Source organism: Trachypithecus francoisi, unplaced genomic scaffold (assembly GCF_009764315.1).
Source record: "Trachypithecus francoisi isolate TF-2019V2 unplaced genomic scaffold, Tfra_2.0 Lachesis_group9, whole genome shotgun sequence".
Lineage (NCBI taxonomy): Eukaryota > Metazoa > Chordata > Mammalia > Primates > Cercopithecidae > Trachypithecus > Trachypithecus francoisi.
In genome coordinates this window covers 66,192,622-66,218,312 of record NW_022681474.1, presented here as the reverse complement: position 1 = coordinate 66,218,312, position 25,691 = coordinate 66,192,622, and the positions used below count along the sequence as shown (strand labels likewise).

Genomic DNA, 25,691 nt, shown 5'->3' with positions numbered 1-25,691 from the left:
TGTCACTAATCTACTTGACCAGATGGCATATAATAGAAACCTTTTATGGCTCTGTTAGCAACACCTCCAAAATCTCTTCTGCTCCTCAGTGAAGTAAAAACTTTCTGCAGAGCAGAATACAAGATCCATACACAGGCCAGGTGCAGTGGCTCACGCCTGCAATCCCAGCTCTTTCGGAGGCCGAGGTGGGTGGATCACAAGGTCAGGAATTCAAGACCAGCCTGGCCAATGGTGAAACCCCGTCTCTGCTAAAAACACACAAAAAAGAAATAGCTGGGGCTGGAGGCAGGCGCCTATAATCCCAGCTACTCGGGAGGCTGAGGGAGAGAATTGCTTGAACCTGGGAGGTGGAGGTTGCAGTGAGCTGAGACTGTGCCACAGGACTCCAGTCTGGGTGAGAGAGCAAGACTCCATCTCAAAAAAAAAAAAAAAATCAGCCGGGCGTGCTAGCGCACGCCTGTAATCCCAGCTACTCAGGAGCCTGAGGCAGGAGAATCGTTGAAACCTGTGAGGCGGAGCTTGCAGGGAGCCGAGTTCGCACCACTGCACTCCAGCCTGTGCGACAGAGCAAGATTCCGTCTCAAAAAACAAAAATTCATATGTTGAATTCCTAACTCCCAAAATGATAGTATTAGGAGATGGGGCTTTTGAGATATGATTAGGTCATGAGGGTGGAACCCTCACGAATGGAATCAGTGCCCTCATAAAAGAAACCCGGACAACTTGCTCACTCTTTTTCCCCCATGCGAAAACACAGCAAGAAGACAATTAGCTGGACATGGCGGCAGGCGCCTGTAATCCCAGCTATTCGGGAGGCTGAGGCAGGAGAATCGCATGAATCTGGGAGGTGGAGGTTGCAGTGAGCCAAGATCACACCACTGCACTCCAGCCTAGATGACAGAGCAAGACTCCGTCTCCAAAAAATAAAAAAATCAATATACAAATAATATCAGTGATGTCTCTACACATTAGCAATGAACAATCTGAAGGTGAAATTAAGAAAATTCCATTTATAAGAGCATCAAGAGCTGGACACGGTGGCTCATGCCTGTAGTCCAGCACTTTGGGAGTCCAAGGCGGGCGGATCATGAGGTCAGGAGTTCGAGACCAGCCTGGCCAACATGGTGACACCCCCGTCTCTACTAAATATACAAAAAAAAAAAAATTAGCTGGGCATGGTGGCAGGCGCCTGTAATCCCAGCTACTCAGGAGGCTGAGGAAGGAGAATCACTTGAACCTAGGAGACAGAGATTGCAGTGAGCTGAGACCACACCATTAATCTGCCTGGGCAACAGAGCGAGACTCTTTCTCAAAAGAAAAAAAAAAAAGGCTTCAAGAAGAATATAATATTTTTAAAAAATTGAACAAAAGAAGGAACTACATAATATTGTCAAAAGACACTAAAAAAGATCTAAATAAATGAAAAGACATCCCATGTTCATAAAGATTTGCTATTGCTAAAATGATAATACTCCCCAAACTGATCTGCAGATTCAACATAATCACTATCAAAATCCCAGTTGCCTTTTTTGCAGAAATTGACAATCTAGTCCTAAAATCTGTTTGCAAATACAAGGGACCCAGAATTGCCAAAAATAACTCTTGAAAAAAATAAGAGCAAAGTTGGAGAATTCACACCTCTGAATTTCAAAACTTATACTACAAGGCTACAGTAGTGAAAACAGTGTGGTACTAACATAAGGATAGACATACTTATAAATGGAATAGAATTGAGAATCCAGAAACAAACCCCTCACATTTACAGTCAATTGATTTCAACAAGAGTGCCAAGACAATTTAATGAAGAAAAATCAGTCTTTTCAACAAATGGTGCTAGGACAACTGAATATCAATATATAAAAAGCATGAATTTAGATTTCTGCCTTAAGCTATAAACAAATATTGACTCAAATGGATCACAGATCCAAATGTAAGAGTTAAAACCATAAAAAACTGAGAAAAAAATAGGAATAAATCTTTGTGACCTCAGCTTAGGCAAGAGCTCCTTAGATATGACACCAAAAGCACAAGCAACAAAAGAAGAAATAGATAAATTGGACTATATCAAAATTAAAACTTTTGTGCCTCAAAGAATACCATGAAGAAAGTGAAATGACAAGCCATGGAATGGGAGAAAATATTTGCAAATAATGTATCTGATAAGGTACTTATATCTAGAATTTATAAAGAACATTTACAACTCAATAATAAGACAAATAACTCAAATGCAAAATGGATAAAAGGCTTGAATGAACCTTTCTCCAAATAAGATATACAAATAGCCAATAAGCACCTGAAAAGATCCTGAACAGAATTAGTCCTCGAGGAAATACAAATCAAAACCATAGTGAGATACCACTTTATACCTACTAGGATGGCTAAAATTAAAGGATAATAATTGTCTAGAATGTGAAAAATTGGAATCGTCACACATGACAGGTGGGAATGTAAAGTGGTATAGCCACCTTGAAAAGTAGTTTGGCTGTTCTTCAAAAATATTAAGCAGAGTTGCCATATGATCCAACTTTTATAATCCTAGGTATATATCCATGAGAAATGAAAACATATGTCCACACAAAAACTAGCATATAATAGCAGCATTATTCATAATAGTCAAAAGGAAAAATAACACAAATGTCCATCAACTGTGAATTGATAAACAAAATATGGTATATCCACATAAAAGAATTATCATCCAGCCATACAAAGGAATGAAATGTTGATATGTGCTACAACATGAATGAGTCTTGAAAATATGCTAAATGAGGCTGGGTGCAGTGGCTCATGCCTGTAATCCCAGCACTTTGGGAGGCCGAGATGGGCGGATCACCTGAGGTCAGGAGTTCGAGACCAGCCTGACCAGCATGGAGAAACCCCATCTATATTAAAAATACAAAATAAGCCGGGCATGGTGGTGCATGCCTGTTATCCCAGCTACTTGGGAGGCTGAGGCAGGAGAATCGCTTGAACCCAGGAGGTGGAGGTTTCGGTGAGCCATGATCATGCCATTGCACTCCAGCCTGGGCAACAAGAACAACACTTAGTCTCAAAAAAAAAAAAAAAAAAAAAAGATGGGGCTATTGAAGGCTACAGGAAAATAAATGAATGAATAAAAGTATCTTGCCATAGCAGCTTGGTCCAGTGAGAGCAATCCTTCCTGTTGCTGACGACAATGTACATGTCCCATTATATAAATGAGACGTCACTTTTTCCAATGGGAATAAAAAGCTTATTAAATTACCACCAAGGATGCACATGCCACTTGCTACTCGTGTGGTGCTTGTAAAGATTTATGTATTTATCTGTGAGTCACCTTCGTCATTGTTGGCTTCACTTTCCAGAATTCCCAGAATGAAAGAAGTTGCTTAGAATTATTCTGATGTAAGTCCCTCAACAACAGTTGATAAGCAGAAAGAAAAAAGAAACCTTATCTTTCCTATAATGCGACCTTTCTCTTGTCCCATCCACTTCACCACATTTAACAAAGGTAAGTTTGGGTTTATATTTTTCCATTAATGTAGCAGTTAATCAAATGAGTCACACAAGGTAAACACGTGCCAGTTCTGGGAAGAGAGATCTCATTTTGTAAGCTTATATGAGCAAATGATGCCGGAAGTCTTGCATCAGACATTCTGATTTAACTCCTGGGTCTACCTTCAAAATACAGAGGTTATTTTAAATTCACATTTCACAATAGAATTTGTATTACAACAGTCACATTTTAAATGTATGCCATTTACAATTACTTGAGAAATAATAATGATATGATGTCAAAAAACGCTTTGAAAGAATCTGGAAGAAAATATACCAACTGTTAATAGTAGTTCTCTATCAGGGAAAGATAAAAGCAGACTTTTTCTTCCAATTTATTTATTAATTATATTACTTTTATTCTATGGGGAAAAACAGTAAAGACTGTAAAGTAAAAAAAAAAAAAATTGAGACATTAAAAGATGTTGGTTAACAAAGGACAAATTGTTCCCCTTCTTCTAATATCCAAATGTCTTTGAAGTTTGCACATCAGTAACAAAAATGCCATTCCACAGGTTCTTAATTTAGTCTGAAGTTTACTTTCTTTCTTTGTTTCTTTTTTTTTTTTTTTTTTTTTTTTGAGACAGAGTCTCTCTCTATAGACCAGGCTGGAGCACTGTGGCACGATCTCACTTCACTGCAACCACCGCCTCCTGGGTTCATGTGATTCTCCTGCCTCAGCCTCCACAGTGGCTGGGATTACAGGCACCCACCAACACACTCAGCTAATTTTTTGTACTTTTAGTAGAGACGAGGTTTCACCATGTTGACCAGGCTTGTCTCAAACTCCTGACCTCACATGATCTGCTCACCTCAGCCTCCCAAAGTGCTGGGATTACAGGTGTGAGCCTTCACACCCGGCCTTAAGTCTACTTTCTTCATGGCCATGGAGAAGTTAATAAAGTGTTAATCTGAAACAGTTACTGTCACCCACACAAAGCGCTGGCATGAGCACCAGCCAGGAGCTCTGGGGCTCATGGACACTATTTCTATAGCAAAGTCAGTCCTGTGCAGCACCCACATCTGCAGAGGGGAAGGGATTTCTAGTGGCCTTAGATTGACTTTTTTTTTTTTTCAGGGAATAAAACAATGATCTAATCATTACTTACAAAAAGAGAAAACTATCCCATCATGTGAAATGTCTACCTCGGGCTGCTACATAAAAGCAAGGAAAGACGATCCACTGAATTAAAATTGCCAGCATCCATTAAGCACTTCCCACATGCGGGACTCCTCATTTAATCTTCACAGAAGATGCTTGAAGTAATATACTACTAGTCTACCTGCTTTACCTACGAGAATGCTGAGGCTCAGAAAGATTGCCCAAGATCAACTAGACTGTAAGTGGAATGGGAGCAATCCAGACAAACAAGCCTATGTTTATATCCACTACTCCATCATGCTACCACATCAGTAATTTCAATGGCAACAGTTGAGGCTGTATTTAGCAGACCAAAAAGGTATAGATATGAGTTTAATTTCTCCTACCCGAAGTTCCTCTACCGTCTGGCTTTTCACCTTAATTAGATACATTTCACAATCTGTCCATTATATTCTGGATTTCTGTCAAGCTAAACTTCGGTATCCAAGTGAATTTTTAAAGATATTTTGAGGTTGGGTGCAGTGGCTCACTCCTGTAATCCTGGCACTTTGGGAGGCCGACGCAGGTGGATCACTTGAGGTCAGGTGTTTGAGACCATCCTGGCCAACATGGTGAAACCCCGTTTCCACTAAAAATACAAAAATCAGCTGGGCGTGGTGGCACACGCTTATAGTTCCAGCTACTCGGAAGGCTGAGGCAAGAGAATCACTTAAACCCAGGAGACAGAAGTTGAAGTGAGCTGAGATTGTGCCACTGCACTCCAGCCTGGGCGACAGAGCAAGACTCTGTCCCCCTAAAAAAATTAAAAAATAGATTTTGAAATAGTCTGGCCAGGCACAGCAGCTCATTCCTGTAATCCCAGCACTTTGGGAGGCCAAGGAAGGAAGACTGCTTGAGTCCAGGAGTTTGAGACCAGCCTGGGCAACATGGCAAAACCCCGTCTGTACTAAAAATACAAAAAAATTACCCAGGTGTGGTGACACACATGTGTGGTCCCAGCTACTCAGGAAGCTGAGGTGGGAGAATTGCTTGAGCCTGGGAGGTTGAGACTGCAGTGAACCAAGATTGCACCACTGCACTCCAGCCTGGGAGACAGAGCGAGATCCTGTCTCATATATATATTTGAAATACTTTCATCAGTAACCTTAATCATCCAAGTGTATAAAGATCCACATAAATGTTCAGAAAGTTGTATTAATGAAAACTGAGTACACGGATGCTTAGATTAAAAAACACCCTCTACCCAAAGGTTGAATCATATATCAAATACATGCCTGACTAGAGAAGTTATTGATGTCTGTGTGCCTTTTCATTTTAAACAATATTTACACAGTCCAGTGTTTCTCTGAACAAGACGCCTTGAGGCAGCCCATACATGAAAACCCCCATCACTATGGCAACTAGAAATGGCAATAATTATACAGTGATTCATCATGTATCCTGAATAAAAACTGTTTGTCAGGGACAGAGAAACAACTCACAGTCATGCTTCACTGAAAAGAACCCAGGTAAAGAATAACCTGGGTGGTGGTTGTTTTTAAGTGTTTATCAAATTTTTATATATACATATATATATATTTTTTTTGAGACACAGTTTCACTCCTGTTACCCAGGCTGGAGTGCAGTGGCATGATCTCGGCTCACTGCAACATCTGCCTCCCGGGTTCAAACGATTCTCCTGCCTCAGCCTCCCAAGTAGCTAGGATTATAGGCATGCGCGACCACGCCCAGCTAATTTTGCATTTTTAGTAAAGACAGAGTTTCACCATGTTGGTCAGGCTAGTCTCAAATTCCTGACCTCAGGTGAACCACCCACCTTGGCATCCCAAAGTGCTAGGATTACAGGCGTGAGCCACCGAGCCTGACCTAAATTTTTATAATTTTATGCTAAGACACCTATCTTAATATTAGCTCCAGTTCAGACAGGTAGTTAATATATCCCCTAAAGAAATGTTTGTGCCAGGGGCCGGGCATGGTGGCTCACGCCTGTAATCCCAGCACTTTGGGAGGCCGAGGCATTTGGATCACGAGGTCAGGAGATCAAGACCATCCTGGCTAACACGGTGAAACTCCATCTCTACTAAAAATACAAAAAAATTAGCCAGGCGTGGTGGTGGGCGCCTGTAGTCCCAGCTACTCAGGAGGCTGAGGCAGAAGAATAGCATGAACACAGGAGGAGGAGCTTGCAATGAACGGAGATAGCGCCACTGTACTCCAGATTGGGCGACAGAGTGAGACTCTGTCTCAAAAAAAAAGAAAAAGAAATGTTCAGGCCCAGTTTGGTGGCTCATGCCTGTAATCCCAGCCCTTTGGGAGGCTGACAGGCGGATCACCGGAGGTTGGGAGATCAAGACCAGCTGGCAAACATGGTGAAACCCCTTTTGCACCAAAAATACAAAAATTAGCCATGTGTGATGGCTCGTGCCTGTAATCCCAGCTTCTCAGGAGGCTGAGGCACGAGAATTGTTTGAACCTGGGAAGTAGAGGTTGCAGTGAGCCGAGATCCTGCCACAGCACTCCAGCCTGGGCAACAGAGTGAGACTGATGCAAAAAAAAAAAAAAGAGAGAGAGAGAGAAATGTTTATGCATTCACTTATTCAAGAAATTGTGCAGAATTGATGTCCTCTTCAGTAAGTGCCACTAACTAGGGGCATACGACTGTGAACAAGACAAGCAGGGCGTCTGCCTTACTGAGCTTCCAGAATGACTAATAAGTAAGCAAGCAATAAGGAGACAGTGTGACACACAGTCTGCTGCCTGACGTACAGGGTGCTCTTGGTAGGTGGGACACACGGGACTTCTCAATTGATGGTCAGCTGAGACCTGACACAGAAGCACAACCTGGCCAAGTAGTCAGGGATGTGTGTGAGCCACAGAGTGTTCCAGGCAGAAAGCATCAAGCATAGAGGGCTGGGGTATAGAAAGAGCAGGGCACATGAAGGAACTATTGTAGTTCTGAGTGGCTGAAACATGAAATTCTAGGCATGGCAAAGGAAAGCAAAAGGGGATGGAGAATTAAGGTACACAGCATGAAGGAATTTGTGCCTAAAGTATCAACAATGACAAAGGATGAACTACTGCACAGTACATCACAGACATAATGCGAAGCGAAAGAAGCTACACACGAAAGAGTACATACCGTATGATTTGATTTATCTGAAATCCAAAACTGCAAAACTAGTCAATGGTGATAGAGATCAAAAAATGAGAGAGGGTGCTGACTTTGAACAAGAAGTGAAAGGGATTTCTGGGGTGCTGAAGATGTTCCACATCTGTCTAGGCAGTGGTTAACCCGGTTATACGTATGCACAAATTTATCAAGCTCACACTTATTATTTGCTCATGGTACCTTAAACAAGTTAATAAAAAGGATAAAAAAAATCAAATGAGCAGAAGCAATAGTTAAATATTTAACAAAAGATTACCTCACATATAGAAAAATGATCTGTTTTTGCAAATCAAAGGAATCAATGATTTCTAGAGAAAATAAATAAAGAACTTTAAGACAAGGAAAACATTTTCTTTCTTTTTTTTTTTTTTCTTGTTTTTTTTTGAGATGGAGTTTCGCTCTTGTTGCCCAGGCTGGAGTGCAATGGCGCAACCTCTGCTCACCACAAACTCCACCTCCTGGATTCAAGCAATTCTCCTGCCTCAGCCTCCCAAGCAACTGGGATTACAGGCATGCGCCACTACACCTGGCTAATTTTGTATTTTTAGTAGAGTCAGGGTTTCTCCATGTTGGTCAGGCTGGTCTTGAACTCCAGACCTCAGGTGATCCACCTACCTCGGCCTCCCAAAGTGCTGGAATTACAGGCGTGAGCCACCGTGCCCAAAGAAAACATTTTCTAAATAAAGAAGAGTTTGGATTTGTGCCATGTGGAATTATAGATAGGTCTTAGTATGATATTATCCTTATAGAAAAATCACATATACTCACATGCTATATGCATATAGTAAACATAACCATCAAATTTAAGATATAAGGCCAGGCGCAGTGGCTCACACCTGTAATCCCCGCACTTTGGGAGGCCAAGGCAGGCAGATCACCTGAGGTCGGGAGTTCAAGACCAGCCTGACCAACATGAAGAAATGCCGTCTCTACTAAAAATACAAAATTAGCTGGGCGTGGTGGTGCATGCCTGCAATACCAGCTACTCCGGAGGCTGAGGCAGGAGAATCACTTGAACCCAAGAGGCAGAGGTTACAGTGAGCCAATATCGTGCCATTGCACTCCAGCCTGGGCAATAAGAGCAAAACTCCATCTCAAAAAAAAAAAAAAAAAATTAAGATATAATGTTACCTACCCTGAGGATAAAATCAGAGTAGGAAAACACAAGAGACTTCAACTGCACTGGTAAAGTTTTAAGCTGGGTGGAACATATGTGGACATCTGTTAGAGTATTCTTCATTCCTTTTTGTGCATACTATTTTCTTCCATAATTAAAAAGAAAAATCTGCAATGAGAAGCACTTAAAGAATGCTGTAGTAATCCAGGCATGAAATGATGGGGGCTTACCTACAGCAATGGCACCCAGGATGAAGGGCGGAGGACACAGTGGAAAGGGACCGGGAAGGTAAAGCAACAGTGTTTGGCAATTGCCCAGATATGGACATGAGGGAGAGGAAGGCGACAAGGCTTCCATAACACCACCTGAATGCATGGTGGTGTCATTCATAGAGATGGGATAACACAGAAAAATAAACAAGATTTCAGAGGGGGTGATAACAATAATGAGTCTAATTTTTGACAGGGTGACTTTGAAATGTTTCCAAATGGAAATTTCCCAGAAACAGTCAAAACTACAGTCTTAACATGGGGAGTGAGAACTAGGTTAAGGATAGATTTGGGGGCCATCAAAAGAGCTGGTGATTTAAGCTACAGACCTGGACAAGGCTTCAGGAGAAAATGGGGAGTGGGCTCAGAAGAGAGCTTAGGAGGGAATATTGGGGCAACAGAGGAGTCACAAAGGAGACTGAGAGAAAGCAGCCCAAAGAGGCTGGGGGAGAACCACGAGTGCATAGTATCCTGACAGCTAGGAGAAAAAAAACTTTCTTTCAAGGAGGAAGGTATGGTCACCAGGGCCAAATTTTGATGCAAGTTCAGGAGAGATAAGTACCAAAAGGTAACCACTAGATTTGATACTCAGGCAGTCCTTGGTCTATTTCTGAGAAACTAGGGAAGTCAGAGTAGAATAAACGGAAAAATAGGGAGAAGGGAAATAGGGACATCAACTGTGGACTTCTTTTTCAGGAAGTCTGGGTCTGAAGAGAAGAAGAGAGGCAGGGAAGTAGAGAAGAGAGACAGGTTGCCGAAGGATTATTGGTTTGTTCACGTTTTTCACAAGCCTGGATAGGCATAAGCATATTTAAGTGATAGTGAAGGAAAGAAACAAAAGTATGAATATATGGATATATTCGGGTTCCCAGTAATGAAGAAATCACAAGTTTCTCATCAAGACAACCGCCTAGCTGGATACACACCTGTAATCCCAGCACTGGGAGGCTGAGGCGGGTGGATCACTTGAGGTCAGGAGTTCGAGACCAGCCTGCCCAACATAGTGAAACCCTGTCTACTAAAAAAATACAAGAAAAAAAAAAATTAGCTGGGCATGGTGGTGTGCACCTGTAGTCCCAGCTATTTGGGAGGCTGAGGCAGGAGAATCGCTTGAGCCCGGGAGCCAGAGGTTGCAGTGAGCCATGATCACACCATGGCACTCCAGCCTGGGTGACAGAGACTCTGTCTCAAAAACAAAACAACACAAAAAAAAAGACAACCACCTGGTTACAAATATACTTAAGTTATGTTAACACTCAATAACTGGTGAAATAAAGCATGAACTAGAAGAATTTTAAACTACAAAGCAACACATTATAGCAGAAAGAAAAATGGATCTTAAATGACTACTATTAGAAAAGATCCTGCACAGCCCTCTCCCTTTCTATCATCCAATAATGCAAAGAAAGAATACGTTTCAGCATAATAGACAAGAAAAAATTAAGTTACGGCCGGGCGCGGTGGCTCAAGCCTGTAGTCCCAGCACTTTGGGAGGCCGAGACGGGCGGATCACGAGGTCAGGAGATCGAGACCATCCTGGCTAACATGGTGAAACCCCGTCTCTACTAAAAAATACAAAAAACTAGCCGGGCGAGGTGGCGGGCGCCTGTAGTCCCAGCTACTCGAGAGGCTGAGGCAGGAGAATGGCATAAACCCGGGAGGCAGAGCTTGCAGTGAGCTGAGATCCGGCCATAGCACTCCAGCCCGGGCAACAAAGCAAGACTCCGTTTCAAAAAAAAAAAAAATTAAGTTACTATTCACTGGCTTTTGGTTCTATAAACTACTCATTTTCTTGAGAAATAGCCTTTATTAAATTCTTACCAGCTTTGGGGTTTTCAGGATGCTTGTCTGGGTGACATTCCAGAGCTCTGACTTTAAATTCTGCCAGGATTTGTTCAACCTAAAACAAAAATCAGTGTTTAAAATAAGGAGTCATGCCAGGCGCAGTGGTTCACACCTGTAATCTCAACATTTTGGGAGGCTGAGGCAAGCGGACTGCCAGGAATAAGACCAGCCTGGAAAACAAAGCGAGATCCAGTCTCTACAAAATATAAAATAATTAGCTGGGCATGGTGACACATGCAGTAGTCCCAGTTACTTGGAAGGCTGAGGCAGGAGGACCCCTTGAGCCCAGGAGTTCAAGGCTGCAGTGAGCTATGATGGCATCACTGCACTCTTGCCTGGGTAACACAGCAAGACCCTATCTCAAAAAAAAAAAAAAAGGTCAAACTTAAATGTCATAAAGGAAGAAGTTGGGGCATCAATCCTCCCCAAAACAGCCATGATCAACCCAACTTTTTTTGATCCCTATATTTCTATTTTGACTTTTTCCTCTAAGAAATAATTTCCTCAATAACGAAATTCAGAAAGCATCCAATAAACTCTCCTACTGAAATAGTTATTGTGATGACAATTTAACTACTTAATTTAAATGATGGCCCAAGATATCATGAGTTCAAAATATTTAAATATCCAGGCCAGACGTGGTGGCTCACACCTGTCATCCCAGCACTTTGGGAGGCCGAGGCGGGCAGATCACAAGGTCAGGAGTTTGAGGCCAGCCTAGCCAATATGTTGAAACCCTGTCTCTACTAAAACTACAAAAATTAGCCAGATGTGGTAGCAGGTGCCTGTAATCGCAGCTACTTGGGAGGCTGAGACAGGAGAATCGCTTGAACAAGGGAGGCAGAGGTTGCAGTGAGCCAAGATCACACCACTGCACTCCAGCCTGGACGACATAGTGAGACTCTGTCTCTAAATAAATAAATACATACATACATACATACATACCCAAAATGGTCAGGTAGGTTTCTCCTAGGAATATATAAAATATTCAAATTCTTCAAAGATGCTTAGCCACCATTACTCAAGGATAACTGTCACTGAATTATAAGTTATAATTTACAAATTATCTATTACAAAGCTCCTTCTTCCTGTCTTTTGGTCTCTTTTTTATTAAGAATTTCAGAATTAAATGAAAAAGAACATAATCCAAACGTGATAATTTTATTACCAATTAGGAGCTTCATTAGACATTTTGATTTGGAAGACAGAAACTCCAGCCCAAACTAAAATGAGATTTGAGTGGCATCAATGATTTGATTTGATATCACTTACCCATCTAATCCCTATTATCATGAATTATTAAGACTTGGGTTTATTAATTGTAATTTCAATGACAGCAGCAGGAAACAATAGTGGTTATGTGGCTTTAGAATCTGACTGCTTGGTTTTATTTTATTTATTTTATTTATTTATTTATTTATTTATTTATTTATTTATTTTTGAGACAGAGTCCCGCTCTGTCATCCAATCTGGAGTGCAGTGGTGCGATCTTGGCTCACTGCAACCTCCACCTCCTGGCTTCAAGTGATTCTCCTACCTCAGCCTCCCCAGTAGCTGGGATTACAGGTGCCCACCACCACACCTGGCTAGTTTTTGTATTTTTAGTAGAGATTTACTAGAGATTTAGTAGGTGTTTCACCATGTTGGCCAGGCTGGTCTCGAACTCCTGACCTTAGGTGATCCATCGCCTCAGCCTCCCAAAGTGCTGGGATTATAGGCGTGAGCCACCGCACCTGGGTAGATGGCTTGGTTTGAAATCCCAGTTCTGCCACAAGGTTTTAGGCAAATTACATAACATCCATGTGTCTAGGTTTACTCATCTTTACATCAGATGAATAATATAAGTAGAGCACTTAACACAAAACCTGATCATCATAAGAACTCAATAATACTGGCTATTATTAAATATAAGTGGTTAAAGTCTAAAGTCATTCAGATAGTTACTAAAAAGAGCTGAGTTTTTTGTTAACTTAACAGTCAAACTTTGTTTTTTCTTTCTTTTTTTTTTTTCTTTTCAGAGACAGTCTCGCTATGTTGCCCAGGCTGGAGTGCAGTGGCTATCCACAGGCACGATCCCACTACTGATCAACACAGGCGTTTTGACCTGCTCCGTTTCCAACCTGGGCTGGTTCACCCCTCCTTAAGCAACCTGGTGGTCCCCCACTCCTGGGAGGTCACCATATTGATGCTGAACTTAGTGTGGACAGCCCGTTGGCGCAGCATGACAGCCCAGAAGTCCTGGGCTCAAGTGATTCTCTTGGTTCAGCCTTCCAAGGAGCTGGGATTGCGGGCATGTGTCACCATGCCCTATGGCCAAATTCATCAGGCTTAGGAAATTATCATGAGGTTCCATATTTACTAACCACTAATTAATGAAAACAAATTAGCTCTTGTTTGAGAAATTAAATCTCAAGCACCTCAGCTGAATATTGTCAAAAGATTCATGGTAGAAACATATTTTTATCAGTTCCATGTCATCCTTAGTCAACTCATATAAGGAATGCCTTTACTTTTACAATCAAAGTCAGACTGTATTGGATAGGTATATGTATAAAACCCAGACTAATAACTCTATTATTTTCTTTGTCTTTTTTTTTTTTTTTTCCTTTTTGTGGAGAACGGGGTCTCGCTGTATTACCCAGGCAGGTCTCGAACTCCTGGGCTCAAGCTATCCTCCCGCCTCTGCCTCCCTGAGAGCTGGGATTACAGGCGTGAGCCACCGCGCCCGGCCTATTATTTTCTTTGTTAAACTTCTGAGAACACTTGTGAATAATAGGAAAAGATGACTTCCTGTTAGGAACTGTAATTAACTATGTGTTTCCTCTTTCTGGGTGCTGTCTTTAACCATCAGTCACCATAACCTGCTTACATAACAAATAAAACTGAGAATTAGACTTGTTTTTAAATTTTAAATTATTAAATATTGTATAGAGTGTAGTAGTAAGCATTTTTAAATTAGTAAGTCATTTATAAATACTTACAAATTCTCTTTGAAAAACATTCTATCACTACAGAAAAAAGTGAAAAAGTCAAAATCCTTTTATTCCTCATTCAAGGAATATACCCAAGAGATCACGTTATATCCTTGAAGACATACCTGTTTTTTGTTTGTTTGTTTGTTTGTTTTTGAGTCAGCGTCTTGTTCTGTCACCCAGGCTGGAGTGCAGTGGTGCCATTTTGGTTCACTGCAACCTCCACCTCCTGAGCCCAAGCAATCCTCCCACCTCAGCCTCCCAAAAAGCTGGGACTACAGACACGGGCAACCACACCCAGCTGATTTTGTATGTTTTGTAGAGATGGGGTTTTACCATGTTGTCCACTCCCGGGCCCAAGCAATCTGCCTGCCTTGGCTTCCCAAAGTGCTGGGATTACAGGCATGAGTCACCACACCTGGCCTAAAGATGCACTTTTAATGCATTTATATATATGCATATGTATATATATCTTAGAGCTTTTAAATAATGTAAATAGATAAAATTATACCTATATATCAAAGGTAGAAAGTTTTGGGGTTTTATTGTTGCTGCTGTTTTATTTTTTAATTTCTATCCCACTAGAAAACATTCTGGGCTGGGTGCAGTGGCTCACGCCTATAATCCCTGCACTTCGGGAGGCTGAGGTGGGTGGACCACTTGAGGTCAGGAGTTCAAAACCAGCCTGGTCAACATGATGAAACTCTGTCTCTACTAAAAATACAAAAATTAGCTGGGCATGGTGGCATGAGCCTGTAATCCCAGCTACTTGGGAGGCTGGGACAGGAGAATTCCTTGAGCCCAGGAGGTGGAGATTGCAGTGAGCCGAGATTTTGACACTGCACTCTAGCCTGGGTGACAGAGCAGGGCTCTGTCTCAAAACCAAAAAAAAAAAAATTCTGGGTTGAGCACAGTGGCTCACACCTGTAATCCCAGCACTTTGGGAGGCTGAGGTGGGTGGATCACCTGAGGTCAGGAGTTAGAGACCAGCCTGACCAACATGGTGAAATCGTATCTCTACTAAAATATAAAAATTAGCCAGGCGTGGCTAATTTTTAATATAAAAATTAACTGTAATATAAAAATTTTATATTCCGTGGCCGTAATATAAAAATTACGGGCGCCTGTAATCTCAGCTACTCAGGAGGCTGAGGTTGGAGAATTGCTTCAACCCAGGAGGCAGAGGGTGCAGTGAGCCAAGATCATGCCATTGCACTCCATCCTGGAGAGTTTTTTTTTTGAGACGGAGTTCCACAAGAGTGGAACTCCGTCTCAAAAAAAAAAAAAAAAAAAAAAATTCCAGTATTTAGTACATGGAAGCAAATGTGTCAAAATGATTGACTCTCAGTTTGTTTACATGCATGATTGTTATTTTCTTCTTTATATTTTCTAGGTTTTAACAAATTCATATTCTAAAAAATTAAGAAAGTCTTTTTCTTTCTTATATTAATTTTCATAGCTTTACTATCATAAAGTTTATTACAAAGCTCCCATAGAGCTGGCTTTATGTAAACCGGTAAAGTGGGTTAGTTTATCTTGAACACATTGTATTTATCTTCTGGTCTCCCTACTCCATGTGCCTACTGCCAAGTACAGTCCGTTGGAGCTGACGCCCTCCATGTCAAGGTCCACCAAATCCTGCCTTCCTGACCCAAGTCCAGTAGTCTGCAAAACTGCCTACCCTGTTGTCCTGTAAACATACAAAAAGTGTTCAACTTTACTCGTAATCAAATAAATCAAAATATCCAAAGGATGGTAATGACCAGTGTTACTGAGAGTGCAAAGAAATGAACATTCATGCTCTCCTGGTGAGGAGGTAAATAGGTATAGACTTTCTTGAAAAAAATTGAGACATGTATGTTTGTATGTGTGTGTGTCTATATATATATAGATATATGTGTGTATTTATCTCTGTATATGTAGATCAGCTCCATGTCATCCTTAGCTAACTCTCATAAGAAATGTCTTCACTTTTACAGTCAAAGTCAGGCGGTATTGGATAGGCATATGTATAAAACCTGGACTAATAACTCTATCATTTTCTTTGTTAAACTTTTGAGAACACCTTCGAATAATAGGAAAAGATGACTTCCTGTTAAGAACTGTAATTAACTATGTGTTTCCTCTTCCTGGGTGCTGTCTTTAACCATCAGTCACCATAACCTGCTTATATAACAAATAAAACTGAGAATTAGACTTGTTTTTAAATTTTAAAGTGTTAAATACTCTATTTTCTATCTCTCTGTATATAGATACACACATGTATAATAAGAGCCTTTAATTTATTTCCTAGCCTTTGATTCAACAATTCCAATTTTACGAATTTGTCTAAGGAGATAATCAGAGGTAAGAAAAGAATAGCTGTAAGAAGGTCCAAGAATAAAATATAAATTTTAAACAAAAACCTATGATAGAGCAGGAGCACCATCAACTCAGACAAACACCGCCACTTTAAATTCCAGCTCCCTTTCTAGCCTCATGCATTTCAAGGAAATCACTTCTCTTCCAACTGCAAGCAGCCAGAAAGAGCAGACAGTAAAACACAAATAAGACAGCTCGGGCACAGAGGGAGGTGGGGGGAAAGTCTCTGGAGTAGCTGCCAAACTTCACCCTCATTCAATGGACCCCAGTAAAACAGTGGGCCTTAATAAGCACATTCCTTTCCCTTCAGGTGTACCAAGATAGGGAAGCAAAAAGCAGACTCGAGGGGTATGCCTGCAGCTGCAGAACGATGTATGGGAACAGACATACAACTCTCTCTCCCAGATAAGCAAAACAAAGACACAGGGAAGCAGTCCAAGCCTCTGATAAACTCTCCCACCCTGAATCCTTAAAAACTCTTACTGTAAGAGAGTGCGTCTCTAACCTAACTCAGCCAGCCGCCCCCTCAGGTTTATTCAAAATAAACCTGTCAGGCCGGGCGCAGTGGCTCAGGCCTATAATCCCAGCACTTTGGGAGGCCAAGGCGGGTGGATCACGAGGTCAGGAGATCGAGACCATCCTGGCTAACATGGTGAAACCCTGTCTCTACTAAAAATACAAAAAATTAGCTGGGCGCGGTGGCGGCCGCCTATAGTCCCAGCTACTCGGGAGGCTGAGGCAGGAGAATGGCGTGAACCTGGGAGGCGGAGCTTGCAGTGAGCAGAGATTGCACCACTGCACTCGAGCCTGGGGGACAGAGCGAGACTCCGTCTCAAAAAAATAAAAAATAAAAATAAATAAATAAACCTGTCCCTGTTGACTGTCGAGTCGCCCTTCATGTTTCTCTCCTCTTTCTTTAATTCTTACAACCTATATGTCCAATAATAGGATATTTGTTACAGTTGATTGTAATGTAACTGTAAGTTAGAATACTTCAGTCATTTAAAAAATTATCTTGTCATAAAAGATTTTTAACAACGTGAGAAAATTGAAATATTTCTATGAGAAAAGGTAAGATATTATGTGCAATATATTATGTTATACTGCATATAATATATAAGTATTCTGTGCAATTTAAATCCATGTCTTATCTCAAAAGGGATTATGTAACATATATGTATATAATAATGATAATTATTATTATTTTAAATTTATTGACCTGGGTGCAGTGGCTCACACCTCTAATCCAGCACTTTGGGATGCTGAGGCGGGCAGATTACCTGAGGTCAGGAGTTCAAGACCAGCCTGGTCAACTGCCAAATGGCAAAACCCTGTCTCTACTAAAAATAAAAAAATAGCCTGGCATGGCCTGTAGTCCCAGCTACTTGGGAGGCTGAGACACAAGAATCGCTTGATCCTGGGAGGCGGAGGTTGCAGTGAGCTGAGATCGCGCTGCTGCACTCCAGCCTGAGTGACAGAGCAAGACTCTATCTCAAAAAATATTGATACTTAATATGTGGCAGGCACTTTTCTAAGCACTTTACATAGAGTGTTTCATTTAATTCCCACAACTGTGTGAGGTTAATACTATCATTATTCTCATTTTGCAGATTAGGAAATCAAGACATAGAAAAATTAAGGAATTTTCCCAAGGTCACACAGCTAATAAGTAGCACATCTAGGAACTGAACCCATGTAGTCTGATTCCAAATACATACAAAAATACACATATAAATACATACACATAGGCCAGGTGTGGTGGCTCAGGCCTGTAATCCCAACACTTTGGGAGGTCAAGGTGGGCGGATCATGAGGTCAGGAATTCAAGACCAGCCTGACCAACATGGTGAAACCTCATCTCTACTAAAGATACAAAAAATTAGCTGGGCGTGGTATCACATGCCTGTAGTCCCAGCTACTTGGGAGGCTGAGACAGGAGAATCACTTGAACCCGGGAGGTGGAGGTTGCAGTGAGCTGAGATCGCACCATTGCACTCCAGCCTGGACCACAGGGCAAGAATCCATCTCAAAAATACATACATACATACATACACACATATGCATTTACTTATTTATATACATATACGGATATAGCATATATGCACAGATAATTAACCTGTATAAGTCATACTCCAAAATGTTAAACACGTAGGTTAACATTTTTATTTGTGGTTTCTTTGTATTCCACATTTCCTTATTGAACATATATTAATTTTAGAACTTAAATCTAAAACTTAGAAACTTATCTTTTCCATATTCTGCAGCAAAGTATTTTTGTCTCAGCAAGGAAATACTCCAGTGTGCCGTGGAGACTAATCCAATTCCCACTTGGATGAATCTTCTCCAAGATTTCCTAGCCATACAAATGCCCTGTCTCTCCCACAGTGCATTAAAATTATGGCCATCTAGGAAGGCCATTTCAAGCCCCATCTCTTTCTGAAATCTATTCAGATAGTCTTTCTTTAATTTCTGCTGCACTTATAGAACAGTACACAGCACAACACTTAATTGTTCTCAAATTGTTTCCTGTGTATTAGCTTTGGCTCCTTAATTGGATACCAGGTTCTTTACACACTAGCACCATGTCTCACCTTTTTGTTTTGTTTTGTTTTGTTCCCCACCTATATCACTTCTAGTACTGGCCCAATAGGAAATGTTCAATAAATACTTGATCATAAACTGACAGATGTTCTTCAAGTAACATAACTATAGTGTAACAGGAGCTTTCTGAAAACCATGGCTAATTCATTAAAAGTGAATTGATTCCAGTGATGGAAATTCATATGCTGCAGAATGTGCTGCAGAAAAGAGAAGATTTGGCCAGACGTGGTGACTCACGCCTGTAATCCCAACACTTTGAGAGGCCGAGGTGGGCAGATCACCTGAGGTCAGGAGTCTGAGACCAGCCTGACCAACATGGTGAAACCCCATCTCTACTAAATACAAAAAATTAGTGGGGTGTGGTGGCGCATGCCTGTAATCCCAGCTACTCAGGAGGCTGAGGCAGGCGAATTGCTTGAACCCGGGAGGCGAAGGTTGCAGTGAGTCCAGATTGCGTCATTGCACTCCAGCCTGGGCAACAAGAGTGAAACTCCATCTCAAAAAAGAAAAGATGGCCGGGCGCGGTGGCTCAAGCCTGTAATCCCAGCACTTTGGGAGGCCGAGACGGGCGGATCACGAGGTCAGGAGATGGAGACCATCCTGGCTAACACGGTGAAACCCCGTCTCTACTAAAAATACAAAAAACTAGCTGGGCGAGGTGGCGGGCGCCTGTAGTCCCAGCTACTCGGGAGGCTGAGGCAGGAGAATGGCGTGAACCCGGGAGGCGGAGCTTGCAGTGAGCTGAGATCCGGCCACTGCACTCCAGCCCGGGCGACAGAGCGAGACTCCGTCTCAAAAAAAGAAAAAAAAAAAAAAAAACTAAGCCAAATAAACAAATAAATGTGGCAGAAGGGAGAGTTTTTCCTTACTGAAGAATTTCCTTACTGTAGAATGCTAATAAATATAACATTAATGAGAAAAAGAAAGTCATCATTAGGCAAACACCACAGTAGTAATTGTTACAGGCAAGATCCACCAAAGGATGCTAAACTTAGTGAGTAAAAGTTTAAGGAGAAACAGTACAGTTTCAAAGTATCTTCCCCAAGGTATTTGTTACTTACAAAAGGAAAAATAACAACCCTACCTGGAAAAACCTAGCATAAAACACCTGACAGATATCATCTTAACGAAGTGCTCAAGGTCAGTAAGGCACATCCATATCATGCACCCCCACATGAGATACTAAGAAAGGCACAACATCACTTCTGAGGAGTTCTTTCCAAAAATGCATAACCTTAATCTAATCATGAGAAAATATCGAACAAAGTCAAATTAAGGGACATTCTACAAAATAACTGACCAGTATTCTTCAAAGTGTCCAGGTCATGAAAGACAAAGAAGGTAGAAGAAAGCATCAGGTTGGAGGTCACTAAGGGAACAAGACAACAAAGCGTAATAAGGGATCCTGGCTTGGATCCTAGAACAGAAAAAGGGCATTAGTAGGAAAACTGATGAAATTAGATAAGACTTATAATTTAGATCAGGGATTAACTGACTTTGGCCTGCTGCTGCCTGTTTTTTAATTAAAGCTTTATTGGAAGACAGCCAAGATCATTCACTTACATATCGTCTATGGCTGTTTTCTCCAATGGCAGAGCTGAGTAGTTAGGACAGAGACTGTAAAGCCTGCAAAGCCTAAAATATTTGCTATCTCAGGATCAGCACCAGGTGAGGCAAGCAAGATACCTAGGTTTAAGGAAATATCCTCTCTCTCTCTCCCTCTCCCTCTCCCTCTCTCTCTCTCTTTCTCTCTCTCTCTCAAATTTCTGTGTGTGTACAACCCTAAATGTTAGTGCCTCCTTAAATTTTGCATCCTACACACCCTACTTGCCTCATTCTAGTTCTGACTCTATCTGGTCCTTTACAAAAAAATGTTTGCTGGACCATGGTAGGGTTAATTGTAGCAATGTTAATTTTCTGATTTTTTGGTGGTTTGTGCTTGCAGTCAGCGGCTGCGTCACTCTCCGGCAAAGATGTGCAGTTGTTAGCCATGACCTCTGGGCTGGGATGATCCATGCTTTCAGTAGAGGCAGGGGAGCCCAGTCAGAACCATGGCCAGTACAATGGTAGCAGCTGGACCAACCATTGCTGCTGCAGGATTTGCAGGCCATTATGTTTTGCAAGCCATGGAGCACATGGAGCCTCAAGAAAAACAAGTTTTTCGAAGTCTACCAAAATCTGCCTTCAGTGGTGGCTATTACTGAGGTGAGTTCGAACCCAAAATGACAAAACAAAAAGGAGCATTAATACCAAGGGTAAGTCCTACTGCCAATAAAGGGAAAATAAGAGATGCTCATTAATAAATTATACTCTTTTTTTTTTTTTTTGAGACAGAGTCTTGCAATGTCACCCAGGCTGGAGTACAGTGGCTCAATCTCGGCTCACTGCAAGCTCCGCCTTCCGGGTTCACATCATTCTCCTGCCTCAGCCTCCCAAGTAGCTGGGACTACAGGCCACCACGCCTAGCTAATTTTTTTGTATTTTTAGTAGAAACGGGGTTTCACCGCATTAGCCAGGATGGTCTCGATCTCCTGACATTGTGATCCGCCCGTCTCGGCCTCCCAAAGTGCTGGGATTATAGGTGTGAGCCACCATACCAGGCGATAAATTATACTCTTAAATCATAGCAGTCAAAATCAGTGAAGCTAGAGATTTACTAGAAGGTCAAGCTAACAAATGAAGTAAATGTATGATGAATTTTAAGTTCATTTTAGTTTATGTATACGAGTATGAAGTTTTTATAATAAAATGCCTCAGAGCTACATTTTTTTTAATTTCTGATTTTGATCATTGTACTTTCATTAGGTATGATGTTAACATAAAGGGAAGCTGGGTTAAGGGTATATAGGAACTCTGTGTACTATTTTTACAACTTTTCTGTAAGTCAAAAATTACTGCAAAATAAAACATCGTTAAAATAATGCAAACTCAAGGATAGGATAAGTGTACTAAGTTCCAAGTGCACAGTAACACTGTGGGGGCCAAAACAACAGCCACAGCCACAACCACAACAACTTAGTACTCTGCACCAAGCACTGCTCAAAGTACTTTATATATCATATATTATTTAATCCCCACAACTCTATGAGGTGGGTACTATTTACTCCCATTTACAGGTTAGAAAACTGAGGCATAGAGTCTGGGCACGGTGGCTCACACCTGTAATCCCAACACTTTGGGAGGCCAAGGCGGGCAGATCACTTGAGGTCAGGAGTTTGAGACCAGCCTGGACAACACGTTGAAAGCTCATCTGTACAAAAATACAAAAATTAGCTGGGTGTGGTGGCATGCACTTATAATCCCTGCTACTCGGGAGGCTGAAGCAGGAGAATCGAATGTATAACTTTAATCAATTTCCAGCACAAACTTGAAATTGTAAGAACTATATACCAAAGCAAAAGTATTACGTGGGTGTCTCAATTCAATTGTGATAAGTAAAATTAAAATATCAAATTGTTTTGAAATTATAACAGCTAAAATGCTTTTGGGCATGATGAGTTCTGGTTAATTTTAGAGCATCAAATGAAGGAATACTTGAAATAAAGGCAATCTATCCAATATAAATCAAGTAAAGGAAATGTCATATTAGTAAAAAAATCATAAAAAATTTTTTTAATGAGAAGCATACCTATAAAAAGAAGAGAAAAGCTGGGCACGGAGGCTCATGCCTGTAATCCCAGCACTTTAGGAGGCCAAGGTAGGCAGATCACAAGGTCAAGAGATTGAGACCATCCTGGCCAACACGGTGAAACCCCGTCTCTACTAAAAATATGAAAATTAGCTAGGCATGGTGGCACGTGCCTATAGTCCCAGGTACTCAGGAGACTGAGGCAGGAGAATCGCTTGAACCCAGGAGGTGGAGGTTGCAGAGACCCGAGATTATGCCACTGCGCTCCAGCCTGGCAACAGAGCGAGACTCTGTCTAAAAAAAAAGAGAGAGAGAGAGAGAAAATGATGTATATATACAAAGAAGTGACAATATTATGACAAACATTTCATTAAAAATAAATAATTGTTATCTAAATATGATATGCCATTGACAGACCAGTAAAATACATCCAGTAAAAGGAAAATTGAGACAAGGAAGTATGACTCCACCTGGTAACCGTATTTTGATTATTACACATTAACAATGAGATTATTTTCTGTTAGGCTGTCCAGAATAAATCCTCCTTCTATGTAGACCGAAAAGACAATAGCAAAACTTCAAAAGACTGACTATGCAGCCATAAAAAAGAATGAGTTCGTGTCCTTTGCAGGGACATGGATGAAGCTGGAAACCATCATTCTCAGCAAACTAACACAGGAACAGAAAACCAAACACCACATGTTCTGTCTCATAAGTGGGAGTTGAACAATGAGAACACATGGACACAGGGAGGGGAACATCACACACCGGGGCCTGTCGGGGGGTGGGGGGCAAGGGAAAGGACAGCATTAGGACAAATACCTAATTATGCGAGGCTTAAAACCTAGATGATGGGTTGATAGGTGCAGCAAACCACCATGGCACATGTATACCTGTATAGCAAACCTGCACATTCTGCACATGTATCCCAGAACTTAAAGTAAAATTAAAAAAAAAAACAAAAAAAACTGACTAAATAGGTCACAAGATAATGGAGATATAATGACCCTTACTTTATAGGCTAGCATGTATTTTTTTAAATCCAAATCGTGAGCCTTATCAAGTTAAATTATATTCCTTTGATTTTAAAGTATTCCTTCAAAAATTGTTTGATAATAGTATAATTTCAACTGTGAAACACATGGTAAAAATGGTAATAAGCTTTCTCAACTGCTATAAGCAAATCACCACCAACATAAACAAGGGTAACACATTCTTGAGAAGAACTATGCAACTGAAAGACCATTATAAGCTATTCTGGGGGCGGGGCAGTTTTTTTTTATTTCAACATGTCTAAGATAACTTCCTCAGCATGGCAAAAATAGAGATTTTAATCCTTTGTATCCAATAATGCATTCTATTCTTAAAACAAAACTAAGTACATTTTATTGATGAACTACTGCCTTTATGAAACAACAATAAATATAAAAATATTTTGCTTTAAAATGTTAACTTTACTACTTAGATTTTAATAAAAATAAATAAAATAAAATATATTAATTATAAAACATAAATATATCCTAATAACATGATTTAATAATATATAATTCAATAATGAGTATATTTTATATTAATCTCAACATTATTTGAAATATTGAAAAATTGGAAATAAAATATTTAACAATAAGAAAATAATTCAGCTGTGGTAACACAGTAAAATAAAATATTTTGCAACCACTAAGAAGTGTACAAGGGAAGTTTAATAGTATGAAAAAATCCTTGTTATAATATAAATGGGTAAAAAGCAGGAATCAACAAGTACATATAATATCCTCCCAAACATGTCTTTAAAGAATATACATAGAAAGAAGACTAGAGATTAATATGCCAAAATATCAATTGTGTTATCCTTGGGAGAGGGAATTATAAATTATTTTTCCATAATTTAAAAACCTCTACAACCTTTATAATGTTTATTGGGAACGTTAAAAATTTTGTTTTCTTACAGATCCAGTGAACAGCTACAGAGTTTTCACACATTTTGTTTCAGAAGCCACCCTTTCAAGAAGCAATTTCTGTCACACAATTTGAAATATTAACATAAAAGGATGTTTCTTGATTTATATTTTGACTGCTCACATAGGAGTACACATTTTAATAAAATATATTAAAATCCCTAATTTTATAAGAAATTTCATTTCACCTCAATTATGAGTCACCATAATAAAGGTATAGCTTATGTATACTGTGAAACACTGCCATCAGAAATTACAATAAAATTTTAAATATTTATTTTTAATATACTATATTGTGAAACAGAGTATATGGCCATGTGCCAGGATACACATATTTAATCAGAAGCTTCCATAAAATTCCTATAGGACACTATTCAAGTAAAAACCCAACATACATTTAAATTCTTAACTTTCGCTGAGCCAAAAGTGCTTTAAAACAATACAAGGTTAGGTTTGTAGGCAATGTGACCAAAATTCAAAGTTAAAACCTTAAATAAAAACTTGAAACACTATTGTGAAAAAGAATACTGTTGTGATAAAAACATTATCCACTGTCTTACCGAAGATAGTTCATCACATCCCAGTAATGTGTAGTAATCTTCAATATCTTCTGACCTGTAATTCAGTATTGCATCCATTTAGATGACTTAATCAGTCCTCCTTCCCTTGGAAACAAGAGGCACAGTGAGCTTCGAATTAACAGGAAGAAACCCTTTAAATCTGAATTAGAGCAGCACGTTCCAAATAGCAACAACTAGCTTTAAGACTGGCCACAGTCAATACAGCAGATGTCATCCTAGACCTTTGTAAACTCTGCCTCTCATTGGCTGTTTACAGAGAAGAAAAGAACAGTCCACGTGTCTATTATTGCAGTGCTGCCTGGGATCTGTAGTTTGAGTTTATATAAGAGATGCACGTGAACCATTTGTCTTATGAGTTAATAAAGACTGTCTATTTTCAGAAACTTGCCACATTAGCCACCTCTCCATCTCCATTTTTGTCTCTATCCTTTAAAAAAAAAAAAAAGAAAAGAAAAAGAAAATTTGAAGCAGTGTGGTAAAATCTTAGAAAGTGTCAATAAAGATAGTGGGAGCTTTTCTGAGTGTTTAAAATATTTCATTTTATTTATTTATTTTTTATT

The 25,691-nt window shown here is 40.3% G+C and overlaps 1 protein-coding gene across 1 annotated transcript in view; it reads right to left on the bottom strand.

Moving 5' to 3' along the window:
* Window positions 1-25,380, bottom strand: part of DNAJC12 (DnaJ heat shock protein family (Hsp40) member C12) — a 44,732-nt gene extending 19,352 nt beyond the window's left edge. The window contains exons 1-2 of the mRNA XM_033209076.1: window positions 25,111-25,380; window positions 11,010-11,088 (exon numbers count right to left, since the gene is read on the bottom strand). Of these exons, the coding sequence (XP_033064967.1) occupies window positions 11,010-11,088; window positions 25,111-25,188 (157 nt within the window). The 5' untranslated portion in view covers window positions 25,189-25,380. The remainder of the gene's footprint in view (window positions 1-11,009; window positions 11,089-25,110) is intronic.
* Window positions 25,381-25,691: the final 311 nt, after the last annotated feature.